Genomic DNA, 19,681 nt, shown 5'->3' with positions numbered 1-19,681 from the left:
CCAGAGCTAGGGGGTTGGGGGAGAGGATTCACCAGAGACAGAATGGGGAGCAGAACAGGCAGATGTACTGAAATACACTGCTGAGGGGAGCAGTGGGTGAGATAGGAGAGGTCTATTGGACCACACGGGGCAGCTCCCTGGGATCGAACTCATGCTGCAGTGGCTGGGGATTGCTCGATACAGTCTTTAAACCTTGCACCACCAGGGTGGCACCCTACACAGTGTTTCTTGCTTCTACTGGTGTGAACTCGCAAGAGATAGGTGTAAGGACTGTTGCCTCTGGAAACTGGGTCTGCAGTTGGAAGGAAAACCAACTTCCTTCTGTGTATACCTTTGGATGCTTTGCATTTTTTAAATCATGGGCAAGATTACTTTTAAATTAAGTTAAAGATAACTTAAAGTAAGTGATTTTATAAGAATTTTTAAATCGTTAATGAAACACAGAGCAGGAAACCGATCCTATTGATACTAATTAAAAGAGAACAAGTAGTCACATATTCACCCTGGATGTTTTGAGATTTAACCATTAACCATGGCTTAGCGAATGTTGAATAAATTTCTCTTCAGGTAAAGTTATAATTAACTCCCTCAATTTTACAATGATGGGTTTTGCTATCCTAGTGGGAGAACATAAAGAAAAGTAAAAATAACACTTGCAGTGACAGGATGAAAGGAAAATGAGGATCTAGAGAGCTTCTGAATAGGGTTGGGGTGTGATGGGTAGAGACTGAATAATGAAATAAACACCAATCCCAAAGGGGACTATCTGGGGTGAGTTGCCTGCCTTCTCAGAGAACAAAAATGACTAATAGCTTCCTAAAATATTAAAGGAACTTTCCATGAAGGTTGTTAAATTGACCTACACCTTTATTCGTCAGACACATTTTTATTAGCAGTGGGAGGAGTGGCGTGTATGTGCAAAGCTTTTAAAGTTCATTCCAGCTTTGCAGAGAGAGGAAGAGAACCCCCCTCCACCAAACCCCCACCTTTGCAAAATAGAATGTGGGAGTGTCCACACAGCATTCCTAGGCCCCTCCTTCCCTTAGAGCTTCTTTGCTCCTTTTATGAGACTCTCCCTGTCTTGGAAGCCAGAGACCTCACCACAAATTTGTTTCTCAATGACAGCTCATGAGAAGAGAGCAGAGATGACCCCCCCTCTCATGCATCCAATTCTTGCTTCCAGATTCTGCATCCTGCCTATCTCAAAAAGCTAGAATTGTAGCAGAGATGGCATTTATGCTCGCTCTAGTGGCAGATTTGCAAGCTTGCCAGAGTATGACGGTGACCCTCATCCTCATCCCAAATTTCACCCTACCTCTGCTTAGAAAATGAAATCTCAAGTTTTCCCATGCAGAGAAATTTGATTGCCTTTAAAAACAGTGGACTTCTGTATATATGTTTTACTTCCATTAAATAAACAAACAGTGGGCAAAGCCCTTGCACGATGTTCCACATAAGAAAATGGAGTATTGCCAGTCAGTAAATAGAGGGGGTGCCTACTGTGTGCCAGACTCTGTTCCAGGCCCCGGGGCTCATCACACCCATACTCTGCAGCTTTATCAAATAGTTGACAACCACCTGAGGAATCACAGAGACCCTGTGAGCCTGGCACTGTTGTGTGCCCATATCGTTGAGACCCTTCACATCATGAATCCTCAAAATGTTAGCAGTTTGTTTTTGCTAAAAGAGCACACCTTTTGAAATAGTCATGTCAGGCATGGCTGGGAGGTAGAATACCAGAGGACTAAATGAAGCCAGGATGCAGCTGGGTCACTTACTGGGTCTCTTCCTGTTCTTCACAGAAAGCAGTGTCACACTGTCCAGAAGAAGGCCAACTGGCCAGAATCCAAAATGTTATCCAAGAGCTTCCCCCACCCCATTATAGGTAAGAATCCTTGGTGAAGTAAATTTGCAGCCTCAATGTGGTGTCATACGAAAGAGGCAGGCTGGCTTCATGCAAGGGACACATTTAGTGGATAGTGGCTTTCTTGGGGCATTTTGAAGTGTGTGAACTGGTCATTTTTATCAGAGTGTGTTGTTGCATACTTAGGGACATTGGTGGCAAGGGGTGACCCATGTCCAAGTCACCTGCAGGGCCCCCTCAGTGTCGCACAGGAGGTCATTCCCATCACAGAGGCCAGCCTTGTGCTGCCTGACTTGCTCTTCGCCAGGTTCATGGCGTAGCCAAATCAATGGAAACCAAGATGGTTCTGTAGGTCTTGAGCATGGGGCTGGACTAATATTTGCTTATCAGCATCAACTTTTATATCATCCCATTCTTTCAATTCATTCTCATAATTTAGCTCCCAATTTTTCCCCTTTCTGAGTATTTTTCTAAACCTGCCCATCTTTTAGAACGGGTCCAATTTTAATGTGATGTGAAAAACCTCCTAGCATTAATAGATTTACTTGTCCATGAGCTGCTAACAAATGCCAGGTTACCCTTCACAAATACAAAATGACCCAAAAAGCCACGATAAGAGCCAGTTCTAAGACCCTGTTGAGGCAGTTCTGCTCTGAGAGAAAGAAGGACTGGGTTGTCACCCAGTCTTTGGGGTGCAGTTGCTCCCTGCTTGACAAGATCATTACCTCTTCCACCCTTGACAGCATGCCAAAGGCCAAGAAAATAACTTCCATCCATCTTGATATCTTCCTGGTATTGCTCCAAAATTCACGAGATAAAAATATTTAGTCTCTTGAATCCAAACTTAGAAATTATCTCCAGATGTCAGGCTTCACATTGGCACTGAAGTTTCTTACTTTGTCCAAAATATTTATCTATATGAACCACTACAGGACCTTGAAATACTTGATTCGACACCTGGCCCACATTGCCTCCTTCAGCAGCAAGACCAACATGCACGCCAGGAACCTGGCCCTGGTGTGGGCACCAAACCTCCTCAGGTAACTGCCCCAGTGGGCTGCTTTCAGCAAACACTGGAGTCTTCAAAAGTGAAACCACTTTCAGACCAACCTGTAGTGCAGTGGTCATTAGTAGCAGGTATGACTTAATGGCGATTTTAATACCCTAAGCTCTTTGCCTGCGAACCTGGAACTCTCGGATCCAGGTGTTTTATGGCTGCCACTGAGATGTAGCTAATGTTATGGTCTTTATGTTATGATCTCTTGAAAGGCTTTTATTGTCGTGGAGCTCGCTGGCTTTGTTGGTTTGGGTGGGGTCACAACTCTTGGCAACCTGAATCAGCTGCTTAGTAAATGATGTCTAGCTGCTTAGTAAATGATGTCTTGCCCCACAGAACAGTTGGATGGGATGAAAAGAGATCTAAATTATATATAAATAATACATAATATATAGCCCTATATATTAATTTATAACATTTATGGTATTGCAATGGATAACACCTGGTAATTTTTAAATTGGTTCAATATATTAAACTTTACAACTTTTGGAAAGACCTTGTAATTAATCTTAATGGTTAAAATATTCTACAAATTTCAAACACATTTGTAAGAAAGGCCCACTGGCTCCCACTTGTGCTTTAGGTTGCAGGGATAAGTTGTTCACTGAATGTTTTTCTTCCACAATTTAGGTCCAAAGAAATTGAAGCCTCAGGTTGCAATGGAGATGCAGCTTTTCTTGCAGTCCGGGTCCAGCAGGTGGTGATTGAGTTCATATTGAACCATGTGGATCAGATCTTTAACAGCGGCGCATCCGGGTCTCTGGAGAATGAAGGTACCGGCTTGTCTTGGCATGCATTCCTGCAGCTACCCTTTCATGCCTTAGTCGTGAGACCCAACAATAAGTCAGGATGGTCTTGGCTTTTGCTATGTGTGTGCTGACTACTCTCTGTGCCCAGGTCTGGAGATTGTGCATATGTATGTGTGCAGCTAAGGTGTGTGTTTGCGTGTGGCTTTAGCATGTTACTGAGCAGGTGTATACATAACTCATCCCATGAATATGGTGTGGTGGGATGGAATAATATTGCATGGTTTTTGTAAGTTCTTAAGCTCTTTGAGCTATTATCTAAAGGGACTGGTAACATTCCTTTCTTCAACTATTAGATCTCATCTTTACTTTGAGTATGTTATTTCAGAAGATCCGTTGCTTAACTTCAGTATACTAGACACTATCTTATGTGTTTTAAGGAATTAAAAAAGTCAAGCTATCATGGAGATGATGTATATGGCTGGCACTAAGTGAAAGAAGGCAATCTGAACATGCAGTATATTGTATGATTCCAACTTTAGAATATCTCAGAAGCATTTCTTGAGTGTTTTTCTTTGTTCAGCCCTGCAGCAAGCACTAGGCACACAAAAAATGAGTGTGTATTTTGTTTTTGTGGGCATGTGTATATAGAAACCCACTATAGCCATAGTGGTGAGAAAGAGAAAGCTATTTCTAGCTGGATATTATGAGATAGAAGATCTATTATTTCAGTCCTGTGGCTCTCATAATAACAATTGTTTTTATGTTGCTTGAATTCATATATATCCGACTTGTAAAACCAGAAATCCAATTGATCTAGAAATCTGGTAATTACCATTTGTGTGAAAATGCTTTTCCAACATTGGTTATAGATCAAGATCACCTGTAGGGCTTGTTAAAACCTTGATTATAGAATCTAGTCATCAGTATTTCGCCTGCCTTAAGTAATACTGAGAATCTGCATTGATAGTAAGTTTCCAAGTGATTCTGCTGCTGCTGGGTCCACAGTTGGAGAAGCCATGGCATATAATCTATAAAATACTTGTGTTGGCTAATTGAAACATTATTTTCTAATTTGGCTAATATATATACAAAAATAAAGTATAATCATCAGAATAATCAATTTCAGTTAATCTCAAATTTTGATTCCTGCCATAATTGTTCCCATTCTTATTCTCTGTGACCTTTCTTAAATTTTTTTGTTGTTGAGATAAAGTTCACAGAACCTAAGATTCACCATTTTAATCATGTTGCATGTACAATTCAGTATTTTTAGTCTATTTACACAATGATACAGCCATACCACTATCTAATTCTAGATCATTTTTATCATTCTATAAAAATTCCTTATCCATTATGCAGTCACTCCACATATCCCTCCTGCACCTCAGACTCTGGTAATCATTAGTTGACTTTGGTTTCTATAAATCTGCCACTTCTGAACATCTCATATAAATGGAATCATACAACATGCGGTCTTTTGTGTCTTCTTCCACTTACCATATGTTCTCAATACTTACTCATATCATCACACGTGTCACTACTTCATCCCTTTTCATGGCTGAGTAAAGTTCTATTGTGTGGATGGGATATACTACATTTTGTTTACTCATGATCAGCTGAAGGACATAAATTTTGTTTCCACTTACTGGTTATTGAGAAAAATGCTCCATGAAGATTCATGTATACGTTTTTATGTGAGCATATGTCTTTAGTTGTGTTGGTTATGTATTTAGGGGTGGAGTAGGACTCTCCTACTATAACTGTATTTTTGATTGTAAGCTATAGCAAACCCTTTTTGAGAGCAAATGGAAATAATACACACTCATTCATTTATCCTTTTGAGTCAACTCATAATTTTCTGGGGGCTCACTCCATGCAAGGAACTCTTGCACACACTGCAAAATCACCATCTCACTGACTTACCACAGCAACCATCAGAGTTATCAACTTTATTTTATACACAGAGAAACAGAAAAGCTGTCACTGTGCAGAGTCACACAACTAGCAACTGGTAGGGCTGAGTGCTGTACTTAAATCTTCCAGCTGCCTCTATGAGGAAGAAAAACAGCAAAATAGATAAATATAAGTAAACCACTGTGGAGAATTAATGACTTTGGGAAATGTTTTTCTAGGCACAAAATCCCATCCATGACAATTAGTGTTAGGCTTGTTCCTAACTCCAGCTCTGGAAATGCTTGCCCTCTTCTTGGTCACTGCCCCGGGCATCTTTTGTCCTGTACATAAGCACCCAACTTACTCTTTAGCCTTCAACTCTTCATTGCGTCCAGGAGGTATTATCCAATGCATTTCCATTTAAAAGTTCTTGTCATCAATTTGTACTCATTTTCTTTGGTAATGTACCCTAGTTAATATTTAAACAAAATGAACTATCAGTCTGGGCTTTTAGATTTGGAAACAGGATACTATTTCATACCAGAAAGATTTCAGAACTCACTGAATCTTTAATTGACAAATTTGCAGAACAAGCCAGAGAGACTGTAATAAACCCACCATTCATTAAAACATAAATATGGATGAGGCATGATTCTAGACACAGACTACCTGTGATAACAAATGTCATAAAGTTATTACTCACAAAATGGCAAGACCCTCAAGACAATAAACACCATGAAGAAACTACGGCAGAGTAATGCAATGGCCAGTGACCAGGGAATATGATTTTGGTGCAAAGCAGTTATGGTCTCCGAGGATGGGATCTTTAAATGAGACCTGAATGATAAAAGGAACCAGTCATGGGAAGATCTGCAGGACAAATGTTCCAAACACTGAGAACAGGGAGAATAAAAGCTCTGAGGTGGAAAGGATCTCAGTAATCCAGAGAGCAGGACAGTGAGGCTAGAACTATGTGACCTCCAAAATGGGGTGTCCTACCCTAATACCAAAGATCAGTTCTGAAATATGGAAGAAATTTTAGGATTTTTGTTTGTTTTTATTGTATACTTTGTAATTTCTTTCTTTAAATGATTTATTTACTTATGCATACAGAACTGGGGTACAGGGGATGAGTGGATTCACCAGTGACAGGGTAGAGTGTAGAGTAGGCAGATCGAGCCTGCGGCTTGCTTGCAGTGCTGTGCTTTAACCCATTGCACCACCAGGGAGGGCCATACTTTGTAGATTCTATGATTTTACATATATTTTTAGCTTACACATAATATAGACAATAGTGTGTATATTTAATTTACAAATATACACATTTATAACAGAGTGAAGATTCAAAACATTTTTATTGCATACTGTACACTACACAGGAGACCAGTGAGTTGGTGGGCAAAGAGGAGAGAAAAGTCAAATGGAAGGTCATGCTAAGAGTTGGGTTTGTCCTCAGTGCTGTGGGAAAGCACTGAGCAGGGTCAGTGGGGTGGGGGCTGACTGAAGGATTTGAGCAGGGTCAGGTGGGGTGGGCGCTGGGAAGGATCTAAGCATTCTGGCTGCTGTGTGAAGGAAAGGTTGAAAGGCAGCAAGACTGGAAGCAGAGGGCTAGCTCAGGAGCTGTGGCACAAACCCGATGCGAAGTTGTGGCAGCTTGGACTGGCATGTTAGCGGTGGAGAGGAAGAAAGTGACAGGATCCAGGATAAACTTTAGAGTAGAGTTATAGGTCTTGTTGATGAGAGTGAGGAGACATCAAAGAAAGGAATGACAGTAAGGCTTTGACTTCCAAGCTGAGTGACCTGTGGTGGCATTTACTGACCTGGAGAAGATGAGAGGAAGACCTAGTTTAGAAGTCAAGAGCAGAAATCATTGTTCTGAAATGCAAAACCAGAGATGTCTATTAAACATCTAAGTAGGGATGACGTGCAGGCCTTAGGATACTGGGGCCTGGAACAATGGGGAGCAGCAGATGCTTAAGTTGAGGTCTCCTGACCCTCCAGGAGATTTGTTTAACAGTTGCTTCAGAGTGACTTAATATTATAAGTAAATAAACAACAAAATTGTCAATAACCCAGAATCTTGAGCAAATACAGAGAGTAAATTAAATTTAAATATATTAACCTCTTTTGGATTAAGTCAGCAAACTTGGGTAAAGTCAGAAACTTAGCAAAAAGTTCTCAGGATGACAGATTGACTTCATAGCCATCCTGCTGATTTAGGAATGTTCCAACCTCCCTGGGAACAAGTCAGTGTCACTTACTGTCTCTGTTTTTTACAAGGTCATTTTTTCAGTGGTTTTAGTTTGCTCCACCTGGGAAGGGTCCATGTTCTGTAGAGAAATAATGCCATCAAGGCAAGTTCTGTGCCACATACAATTTCCTGACCTCAGCTAGTCCAGATTATCCTTGAGTCTCCTCACATCTGAAGTCACAGAAAACTGGCAAGGTTGCCAAAGACTAAGATGAAAATTTAGCTCTCTTCTTTTTTTACTTATAAAATCTGGGTTTCTCAATGTTGGACTACCGATAACCTGTGCTACATGATTTTTGTTGTGGATGCTGGCCAGTGCATTGTAGGGTATTTAAGAGCACTCTTGGCTTCTAGCCATTAGAAGTTAAGTGCACTCACATACTTGTGTGTCTGCAGACATTGTCAGATGTCTCTGACTAGGGGTATGTGTGTGTATGTGTGTGCATGCACAAAATCACTCCAAGTTAAGAAGCACTGATTTGGAGAAATGAGATAACCTAGACACCAATGAGCTGTCATCATCACTTCCATTTCTTTAAAAAAAAAAAAAAAGTCCAGGGCTTCCCTGGTGGCTCAATAGTGTTCCTTCAGCAGAGTCTCAGCACTATCAAGCTATCACCAGCCACTGCAACATGAGTTCAATCCCCAGTCAGGGAGGTGACCCACATGGCACAGCAGACCTCTCCGGTCTTGCCTGCTCCTCCCCTCAGCAGTGTATTTCAGTAGATCCACTTGTTCTGCTCGCCATTCTGTCTCTGGTAAATCCTCTTATCCCTCCCCCCCCACCACCACCACCACACCTCTTTCCTACCCCGCAATTCTTGTATGCATAAATAAATAAAAATAAATCTTTTTTTTAAATCCAGAAGGATTGGCTTGCATATACCAGAAGACAACTAGGTCGCAAGTAAAAAGCCATTTATCTTTAAAGAAACAGTATAGGCTGTAAAATGTCTTTTTACTGCAGAGATATAAGCTTACGTGAAGTCTGGAAAGTACAGATAACAACCTTAAAATGCCTTGCTGAATGAGGCTGTCTCTGCGGCTGGACATATGTTCCCACCTGACTAAAGCACTAGGCAAAAAAAGACCCACTAGGAAAAAAGGTAAAAAGACCCACTGCTGTTACACTGGTCCATAGTATCTGTTCAATAAATGTTTGTTGAGTGAGTGGTCTCTCTCTGAAAAGCACAGGAAGTGCAGGTTACCTCCTGCAGCTCTGGGTACCTTCTAGGTTAGCCTGGCCCAGAAGGTGTTCAGTTTCCTGTGTGCAGCCTTCACCCCAGAGCCCACCATGCCCAAGAGAAGCTCCCTGTGAGAAGTTCAAGAGCAGAAATAACGTGGCTACACAGCTCTTCTCTTCTCTTCTCTTTCTAGAGAACCGGCCCATCACGAAGAGCCTGACCTTGCCAGCCCTCTCTCTGCCCATGAAGTTGGTAAGCCTGGAGGAAGCTCAGGCCCGGAGCCTGGCTACTAACCATCCAGCTCGGAAGGAGAGAAGGGAGAACAGCCTGCCTGAGATTGTCCCTCCCATGGGCACTCTTTTTCACACTGTCCTTGAGTTACCAGACAGCAAGTAGGTGACATTCTTTTAAGTTCTGGGAGATGTTTGGGTGAAGGGGGCCAAAGGAGGAAGCAAGTTATCTCAAGGCATGGTGGCAGCTGGGGTCAGGGGTCAGTATAGGTGGGATAAAGGAAACATTCCAGAAGAGCAGGGAACTCTCCCCACCATTCCCCTCACCAGCGATTGATACCTTTGCTCACCAGCCCAAAGTTATTAAGAGCCTGATCCCCCATTTAAGACCCAAGTACTATGATGAGCTGAGGCTTGTAGGGGTTAGGAGTCATGACTAAAATCCCTTACTACTTAGGGATTAGGCTTGACATTTTCAAAAGGAAGTTTGCTAAAAACAAAACCTGGACCTCTACCTCCTAACCCACCCCCATGGGACATCACCAAAAGAGGACAGAGGACAGGGTGACCAATAGTACCATTCTAGCCGGAGTGTCTTGGGCATGCAGCACTGGGAACACACATCCCTGGTTTTCGTTCCTCCAAACCAGGCCTCTCTGTCCTGCAGAACAATCCAAATGTCATTTTCATTCACAGAATACTTTCTTTGCTCATCTTTCCCTTTCAATTCCTCATACCCCTCCATGAAAAGGAGGCAATGATCAAAGCAGGAGCTTGAAATTCTAGGCAGACAGCTGGAGGCGCTGGGTGGCATCTCTCTACTGGAGACATCATCCTTGCTGCTTAGACAGTGAAAGATTGATAAAAACAGGATCCTCAGAACTCTGCCGGAGTCCTGACATGCAGGCTTCCTTTTGGGAAGAGAGGTAGAGTGCTGTCAGGGGTGCCTGTTGCACTGCGGCAGTGGCACAGCTGGAACTCCTTTGGTGAGAAACCCCCCCATTTCCGGGAGTGTATGGAGCACACTGTTGTGGGACTGAAACCACCGCTCCGTCATTTCCACCCAGGGTTCAATAAGAAGAGCACTTTAGGAGGATCATCAAGTACCTTTTCTCTATGCCTTCAGTCACGTCTGGGCTACACCATACTTTGTGATATACCAATTTGCGATATACATGTCAAGGCCACGGGATTCAAATAAAGAGGCCAGATCCCAGAGGAAACCACTGAGCACTATAGAGCTATCTCTGATCATAAAAACACAAGCTTGAGATGAGGGTGCTCTGTGAGAAGTACAAAGAAGGTTCTTTGTGGAACCCACAAGTTGCAAGGTTTTATCCTGGATCTTTATGGAATCCAAGGGCTAGGCCAAGCCAGAGCAGGACAAGGTCCCTGTAGTGACCCCTGGTGGCAGTGGGCGCTTTCCATTCTGGTCTAGCACTCTCCTGTTCTGGCCCCCTGCTGAAATGGCCTGGTACCAGAGCCACTGACTGCCGACTGCCCTCTGCGTTTCTCCTTAATTACTACTGACCACACCCAAGTAGCCTCCAATTCTGCCAGGCCAGAATGTTTTCCAAGTTGCTTTCTCATCTGCCCCTTTTCCATCTATGAAAGTCTTCACAGGTTCTTTCCTGGCCTATGAATGGCTCAGCAGAGTGGCCAGAGTGCAGAGTGCAGTGTTACACTTTTGCAAAAAAGTTGGTGTTGGGCCCTCCCAGGTGGCATAGCAGATTAAAGTGCAGCACGGCAAAGCTAGCTGTAGCTGCTTCAGTTTGAGTTCCATCCCCAGCCTGGGAGGTGATCCACTTGGCACAGCAGACCTCTCCTGACCCGGCCGCTGCTGCCCTCAGCAGTGTATCTTGTTGATCTGCCTGTTCTGTCTGTGGTCCCCACTCTGTCTCTGGTGAATCCTTTCACTGCCCCTGCCCCTCTGGCCTATACCCCAGCTCTGTACGAATAAATAAATAAATCTTTTAAAAATGTTGGTATCTTTGAAAACCCAGGACTACATTTTTTACCAGAATTCCCAGAATTATGTGGTTGCTTATGGCCTGAGTCATCCCCATTGACCTCAACTCTTGCCCCATCCCTGCCTCTGTTTGCCCCCAGATATGCCCCCCCCAATAGCATATTTTTGCCCCTTCTCTGGGGAATATGGCACTTTGCTCTTAGTTGTGGAAGCCTAGTTTGGGCAGCTAGGGCATCCCCAGCCTGGGCGACAGACAGGCTCATCTTGGATTTTAGAGAGAATGTTCTTCAAATGTCAGAGCCACTCATAACTAAGAACATGGTCGAGGTATTCCTTCTCAAGTAGAAAGTCCCAATGAAACAAGCAGCTATCAAACTAATCCCTTGTTGCTTTGTTCTTTTAGAAGAAAGCTCTCCAGTAAATCAAAGAAGTGGAAATCAATATTTAACCTGGGACGTTCTGGATCAGACTCCAAATCAAAGCTGAGTAGAAATGGCAGTGTATTTGTGAGAGGACAGAGGCTATCAGGTAAGAAGCAACAGACTCACTGGGCAGTTTTGAATTTTAGATTTGCAAAAGGGTAGCAAAAAGCATATACAGAGAACCTTAAGCCCTTCACATGCTTCCCTAAATGTTAACATTTTACACAATAGTAATATGACCATCGAAGTTAGAAAATTAATAGACCCTACTCTCTCTCTGCCCAGTAGTCCCACTAATGTCCCTTTCTGGTCCAGCATCCCGCCCAGGATTCCACATTACACCTGGTTGTCTGGGCTCCTTAGTTGCCGCCAACCTAGCAAATCTCTCATGCTGGCCATTTATTCCCTAGAGTCTATCTCTGCCTCTGTCTGATGTCTTCTCATGAGCAGATTGAGGTTATGAGTGTTTTTGCTGTCAGTATCATACAGCTGGTGACGTTAACTTTGAATACTTGCTTGAAGTGCTGTCCACAAGGTTTTGCCCCTGGGAAACCACCGTTTCTTTTTTACAACCATTAAGTATCTTGAGAGCAATATTTGGAGACTATGCAAATATCCTATTGCTCACCATACTTTCACCCATGGATTTCGCACCGATCAGTGTTGCCTGCCTGCCACTGTATTACTGTGATGTTTGCCAGTTGAATGATGGAAACATCATTCTTTCTATATTTATTAATTGGACTCTACTATAAGGAAGTTATGGCACTTCTTCCCCAGTCATGGTCATGATTTTTAAATGAGAATATTGCCCCGTGGAAATTATATCTGAGTATTTATAGCAACTTAATGTTGGAAAGAATTGAGGGAAACACTGCATGATAGGGAATAAAATATTGCAACAGAAAGGGAAACCCCAAAGAAATATGCCACAATGACCTAATGTTACAGCTTGAAAGTATGATTTTTTAAATGGGAAATAGTTATGAAAACAGCTGTGAAAGGTAAATGGACAAATGCAATGAGATAACTTGATTGGATCCTACTTTAGGAAACAAAGGGGAAGAATTTGAGGTGTCATAGCTGGCAAGAAACTCCTGCTATAGTAACAACAGATTTGCTTAAGCATATCAAAAGAGAGAATTTTAGTTACAGAATCAGTGATACAACAAAAGAGGTTCACCAAATAATGAAAAGTAAAAAACAATAGAACAAAGCAAATGAAATAAATGATTTGTCTTGGTCTAAATTTAGGAAGAGCTCCACCCCGTGTGGTTTTCCCCTGGGCTGTAGCTAAAGGAGGTAAACTTTCACCGTGCACAGGATGTTCTTGGCCAGTGCTTCTGAGCAAGGATGTACCATCAAGTCGCCCACAGAGAGCAATTCATACCCACAACAACTTTGCCTCAGGATGTCTGTGGTGAAGTCAGGGTTTTCAAAACTCCCCAGGTGGTATGCAGCCAGAGTTAAAAACCACGGGTCTGAGACCTAAGGAGTATATTAATCATAGATCACCAAACTGGCTGAACACTGATGGAACACAGAAGTGAAATGAATGAACCACCGGTATCAATACAAGTGATTCTCTCTGACCTTGGCTGTTGCTTGAGTGGCTACTTTTCTCTAGAAGAGAAAGCTGGAGTCCTAGACACTGCCAACAGTGGAGGGGACTGACAGTCATAACTGGTGGAACTAGTTGGCCACTGTGCCTGGCTAATCCACAGTTTATCATCATGGCCTCTGTAAGGACACACAGGCTCACTGCTTGTTGAAATATGCAGGCAAAAAACGAAAAGGAATCAATGTATTTGTTTTTTTAAACTTTTTTAAGACTCCTTCACTATATAGATGTAGTAACTGTAATAAAGTAAAAAGGAACATCAACTAACAACTATGAACCAGAGACATTCTACGGGGGAGAAGAGGGAACAGGATCAAAACTGGGGGTGGGGAGAACACATGTGACTATGGTGATGGCACATGGGTGAAATGGTGGTGGGAAGTCCACAGGAATTACAACTGTGATGGAAAAAGGCACAAAAATAAACTATTCGAATATTTAAAAACAAAAAAAAGATTCCACAACTAAGGGCATTTTAAAAATTGGTTCACCAAGAGAGGTCTGTGACCCAGTACTATTAATAATGAATCAATTTTTAAAAGGGCCTTCATTATGGAATTTTTAAAAAGAACTTAAAATTATTTAACACTTTAATTGGGAGGACAGGTAAAAGGATAGTTAGCTATATTTAGAAAACTGAAACCGAAAAAAAGGTAGAAAAAACTGAATGAAGATGCATAAACTCTGAATCTCCCAGATGCTGATGTACTAGAATTTGTTTATGTAAAACAAGAGTCGAGGGAACTCTCCTAAATGAAGGCCTTTGGGCAGGAGAATCCCAAAGCTATTGGGATAATCTAAGAAGAGACTCAGGCCCCAAGGCCCTGGCGCCCTCCCTAACTTCATGAGGTCAGGCCAAGACTGTAGACAGAAAATCAATAATCATGGGCCAAGGAGCCCTGAGCCCTTGATTACTCTCCAGAAAAGTGGCGAACGATTCCTTGGGGACTGCTCCCAAAAGCTACAGCTTTGGGGTGCTGCTATGGCCTACAAGACCCGAGGAGCCATATCATAAGAAAGAGAGCCCAATACTTAAGGCTCGTGGCCCTGCAAACAGAACCATGACCCAATCTCTTTGACACCCACATCACCTGATTGCAGCCCCTAAATGCTGACATGTGAACACCAGAGAATGTTCCAAATGTAACCTCTGGAAGATAAAAGCAAAGCCCGCTCAGTATATGTGAATGAAGTGCTGGCTAGGCAGTTTTAGGCTAATAAACGAGTTTGTAAATGTATGAAAACTGCAGTCCTTCAAAGGAAGGAATACTGACTTGCCAGTGGAAGTAAGAGGTTGAAGAAAACCATTATCTCGGGTTTGAGGGAACATGGCAGTGTCCTCCCAGCCCAGTGGGTCCCAGGTAGGGAGAAGGCCCCAGGCTGGGGAGATCAAAGGCAACTTAAGAGGTTCTCAGAAAGAGTGGGGTTTGAAGCAAGAAGAAAAAAGAGGGGAACTTTAAAACTTCAAGCATGATTTAATGAAATAAGCCAGAAAGAAAAAGTAAAATATCAGATGGGTTCACTCATAGCAGGAGCGTAAAGGACCAGGGTGGGGGGTGGGGGTGCAATGATAATGAACAACTATAAACCAGAGACATTTGGGGGGGTGTGGAGTGGGGAATGGGATCAAAAATGGGGGTGGGAGTGCACTAGACTATGGTGTGGCACATGGGTGATTTGATGATGGGAAGCCCACGGGGATTACAACTGAGATGGAAAAAGGCACATGATGTAAAAAGGAACTATTATAATTTAAAAAAAAAAAACCTTCAAGCATGAGTACGGCCCAGTTTGGGTGAGGACACGCACTGGTGCTCCTTACGACAGCATCTCTGCAGCTGCCCACTGCTGCTGAGCCCGGCCTGCTCTGAATAATAACAATCATACACACGGGTACTTTGCCTGAACATTTACTGGATTCTTGGTACAGATATCTTATGTGTTGCTCATTTAATCCGCACAACAGCTCTATTTTTCTTCATTGTATATGTGAGAAAACCGAAATTTAGAAAGGTTAAACTACTTATCTGAGGTTACACTGCCCCAAAGTAGCAGGAGATTCACATGTATGTGAACCCAGAATTGCTTTAGTGGTTACCTGGGGGTCCAGCTCAGCTCCCAAATTGCCCTCTTCCCCTCTCAACAGGCTTGACCTTGAGGGAATTCCCTTTTTGTGAAAGTACCTAGCACTATGCCTGGAATAATAAGTTTTTATTTATTTAAATAATACACTTCCACAACCTGTTAAGGTGGCTTATGAAAATGGAGAGTATGTCAGACACATGGGAGGGGTAAAAAAAAAAATTGGTTTGGTGAGAGGATCTGTTCCAGGTGAGGTTGGTGGGAGCCACCTATGCAAGCAGAGTTCTGACATGGAACAAAGCTGTGCTTGGGGGGGGGGGGAGGTGGGTCTAGTGCCCTGGGGCCTCTAACCTGTTATCTCAAACTCTTGGGTGCCAAGTTCTGGCTCCTGCAGACAAGGATCCTCCTCCCAAGAAAGCCTGCCATCTAGGAGGGCTTTCTTGGTGCCCCAAGATTCTACGCCATGCACTCATCTTTGAATCCTTTTTAAATAATAAAGCTGGGTTCAAAAATTCCTTGTTGCCAGAAACCAGGTGACAAAATGGCAATTTACCTGTACTGTATCTGTAGTATGTTAAATAAAACTCTGATCTACAGATAGCCTGGTTTTTTTAGATTAGTTTCATAAATAAAGTAAAAATGGGGAAGGGGGGTGTTCCCCAAAGGAGAAGATTATAAATACTTGAAAAATTTATTCTAAAGTTTTTATTTCTAGCCTGACCTTTGTTCTGAACTCTTACTCTCCATATGCATTCATCAGGAATTGTTTTTTCTTTTGTCTCTAGTGGAAAAGGCTACTATCCGGCCAGCAAAAAGCATGGACTCACTGTGCTCAGTTCCTGTGGAAGGTGAGATTTTAATAAGATTCAGAACTGTGTAGTACAACTGCAGTCAGGCTCCCCCTCACCAAGCTTGTCTTCAAAGAAAGCTGTCAGGGCTTCCTGTCTCCACTCATTATCCCACACCATCCACCGGACCCACATGCCTCCCTGATCTTTCCTGAATTCAAGGGCTCACCAGCCCTGCATTCACCTCTCCTACTTTACTGCAGATTGAGGTGTCTTCTTTCTCCAGTTTTCCTCTAACTACAGCAGGAAGTGGCAGCTACTTTACATTCGGACCTAAACCTGGTAAAAGATGAACACCAGAAAACTAAGGTAAAAGAGGCATCTTCCTTGGGCATCAGAAAGAGTCTAGCACTGGTTTAGACCTCAGAGTTTTGAGCCAGTCTTGAACCTGGGTGTTCCCATGGGTGTTAGCTTCCTAGTGTTTATCCAGGTGTGACTGGAGTTGATAATAGCCAAGCGCATATGCACACATTCATTTACTCATCAATAAACAGTGGTCAGTCAGTCCAGGTCAGGATGTGAAAATGACAGCTCATGTCAGAGCTGCTGTGCCTATATTTGCATGCAAGTGGCACCTGACTCCAAAATTATACCCTACTACATCTGTTCCTACAGTGTTGACCTTCAAGCTGACTTGTCTGGACCTCTTGCTTCTACTTTTGTTACACAACCAACAAGCACTGTAACAAGATACAGGGCTCTGTGGCAGCATATTTTATCCCACGCCTTTCTAACTCTTTTAATACAAAACATTTTTTTCTTTGATAAATGAGCCAGCTAGAAACAATGTAGAAGTCTTTAGAAAAACTTTTTAAAAATAATTCTAACCCTGCAAGATACTCAATGAGTTTTTTTTTTAAAAAGTAGACTCAATATTTGTTATATTTTCTCATCCTTATATTCATCCCTTTGTTTTGGTTTTGAAATCCTTGGGTTAGTTCTTGCCTAGTTTTTCAGGATTCAATACTTCAAAATCTAGGTCACCCATCTCCATGGGCGTTGAGCAGGTAATCTTAATGCTTCTGAGTCTCTGTTTCCTCCTGTGTTAAAGAACCTAATCACACTTCCTCTACAGTGATCCTAAGATTTTAAACATCATGTCACATAAATGTCCCAAATCATGCTTAGTCCCTAGTTGGAAATTCTTTTCCAGATTCCTGACAACTCATTTGTCACCTGTCAGCTATCTGACAGAAATTCCTTTTGTTTCTTTCCCCAAACAGATTTTTCTCTTCTTTGCCTTCACTTCTGTCATTCAGGAACTTGCTCTTCAGAATTATATTTCCTGACATTTAGTTAATTTACATTTCTAGTTCCTCATGCTCTGAATCAGCAGGAAGAAGCCTGGGAAAAGAGAAAGGTCTAACTGAGAACAGCATTTGTTTCCCTGCTGGAAAATCAAAACCCAATTTGGATTCATCTGCCAAAGAAGACTTAAAGCATTCAGTTTTATAACAAAATTCTGTTATTTTTCCCTTTTTGTCTTCTTCATTTTGAGCAAACATCATTCTACTAGCTTCCATCTTTTTTTTTTTTTTTCTGTAGATGCTTAGAGGGTGGCAGCTCTATTTAGCAATCTTAGAAGTAGCCTTCTTGGGGCCTCCATGGAGTGCAATGGGTTAAAAGCACAGCTCTATAAACCTGACCGCAGCTGCTTCAGCACGGGTCAAGCCCCAGCCAGGGAGCTGACCCACATGGCGCAGCAGACCTCTCCTGCCTCTCCTGTAGCTCCTCTCAGCAGTGTACTTTGTCAGTCGTCCTGTTCTGCTCCCCACTCTGTCTCTGGTGAATCCTCTCACCACCCCCTGCACCTCTTGGCTGTACCCCAGTTCTGTATGAATAAATAAATAAAATCTTTAATAAAAAAAAAAAGTAGCCTTCTTTTAGTAGCCTGCAAAATTTCAAATGGATACATATGACGCAACAGCAATTGGTCCTATGAAGGCATCATGACAAATTCTGTGCACATGAGAAGATGCTTCCTCCTGCCTGTTAAATGTCACATGCCTGTCTTTTTTAGGTCTCTGTCTCATAGAATGCTAAGCCTTTCTAATTGTCAAGTGTGTGTGCCTGCCCATACTGGCAGGCTGTGAGCTGTGTGACTCCCAGGTTGCTGACCATGTGATTGTTTGCTTTTTCCTTAGGAAAAGAAACAAAAGGAAATTTCAATCGAACAGTCACCACGGGTGGATTTTTTATTCCAGCTGGGAAAATGCACTCAGCCAGCACTGGCAGCTCTTGTGACCTCAGCAAGCAGGAGGTTGAATGGGGTCCACAGGGGGTGCCGGCAGGGGCCGAAGGGGGCATCGACATGAGCAGCGACCGAAGCCAACTCCAGAGCACACAGGCCCGGCCCCCGCCTGAGCAGCTGAAGGTTTTCAGACCCATTGAGGATCCCGAAGGCGAGCAAACAGCCCCAAAGATGCTGGGTATGTTCTACACCTCCAGCGATAGTCCTAGCAAATCTGTATTTGCCAGCAGCCTCTTCCAGATGGAGCCCTCACCCCGTCACCAGCGCAAGGCCTTGAACATCTCTGAGCCCTTTGCTGTGTCTGTGCCACTCCGCGTGTCAGCTGTCATCAGCACCAACAGTACCCCATGCAGAACACCCCCAAAGGAGCTGCAGTCTCTTTCCAGCCTAGAAGAGTTTTCTTTCCAAGGGCCCGAGAGTGGAGGTTGGCCTGAAGAGGAGAAGCCACCAGTAGCTGAGACCTCAGGTAAAGTGAGAGAGAAAGTTTCTCTCCTTTGCAAGAGATAAACACACACACACACACACACACACACACACACACACACACACACACACACACACACACACACCTAGACTGACAATGCAGAGAAGTGGCTGGGTCCAAGAGCCAGGCTCCCTAGGTACAAGTCCAGGCTGTCACTTGTCTGTATAATAGCACCTTCTTCATGTTAGTTGTGAATATTATGTTAATACATGTAAAGCTCCCAGAACAGTATCCAATACAGTACTTAATAAATGTTACTGTAATTTTATTACTCACATCATGAGAGCAAAGGAGGAAAAGCACACAGAATGAAATGCAAAGCTGGAATTGGTGATTCAAATTTCCCAGACTCAATGTCCCTCTGTCCAGTCAGCCTTCACTCCAACCTCCCATCTACAAAGAGAAGGGCTAGCACCCCAAGGGTGAGAAAAATCATCTCTTCCTCAAAGATACTCTTTCTCAAATGCAGTGAGGTCGCTGATTGGACCTCCTTCAGTCACGTGTTCAGCCTTGGACCAAGCATTGCACCAGGGTAATAGGCTTCTAAGACAGGCTAAATCTGACTCTGAGCAATTTCCAGAGTGGGGATGGGTTCTGGGTTCAAAAGTAAACCATGAATCACATAAAATAAAAGTAGAGAAACCTAAACTTAAAGGAAAGGATAGCTGACAAACTACTGAAATAGGAATCTTCCTGCAAAAATTTGTTTTGCCCTGTTATTTTTATAACCAGAAGCAAGCTTATCTCATAAACCAAGGTTTCTACTAGTTAAGGTA

General features: G+C 42.9%; 1 protein-coding gene across 1 annotated transcript in view; it reads left to right on the top strand.

The window, feature by feature from the left end:
- ARHGAP31 (Rho GTPase activating protein 31) overlaps window positions 1-19,681 on the top strand; it is a 100,780-nt gene that overhangs the window by 65,359 nt on the left and 15,740 nt on the right. Inside the window, exons 4-10 of the mRNA XM_004675195.2 lie at window positions 1,803-1,885; window positions 2,797-2,904; window positions 3,552-3,694; window positions 9,192-9,390; window positions 11,601-11,725; window positions 16,108-16,170; window positions 18,315-18,887. Coding sequence (XP_004675252.1) covers window positions 1,803-1,885; window positions 2,797-2,904; window positions 3,552-3,694; window positions 9,192-9,390; window positions 11,601-11,725; window positions 16,108-16,170; window positions 18,315-18,887 — 1,294 coding nt within the window. The remainder of the gene's footprint in view (window positions 1-1,802; window positions 1,886-2,796; window positions 2,905-3,551; window positions 3,695-9,191; window positions 9,391-11,600; window positions 11,726-16,107; window positions 16,171-18,314; window positions 18,888-19,681) is intronic.

Source organism: Condylura cristata, unplaced genomic scaffold (assembly GCF_000260355.1).
Source record: "Condylura cristata isolate star-nosed mole 26May11 unplaced genomic scaffold, ConCri1.0 scaffold00003, whole genome shotgun sequence".
In the NCBI taxonomy this organism is placed as follows: domain Eukaryota; kingdom Metazoa; phylum Chordata; class Mammalia; order Eulipotyphla; family Talpidae; genus Condylura; species Condylura cristata.
Note: the sequence above shows the minus strand (reverse complement) of the source record. Positions and strands in the feature narration are given on the sequence as shown.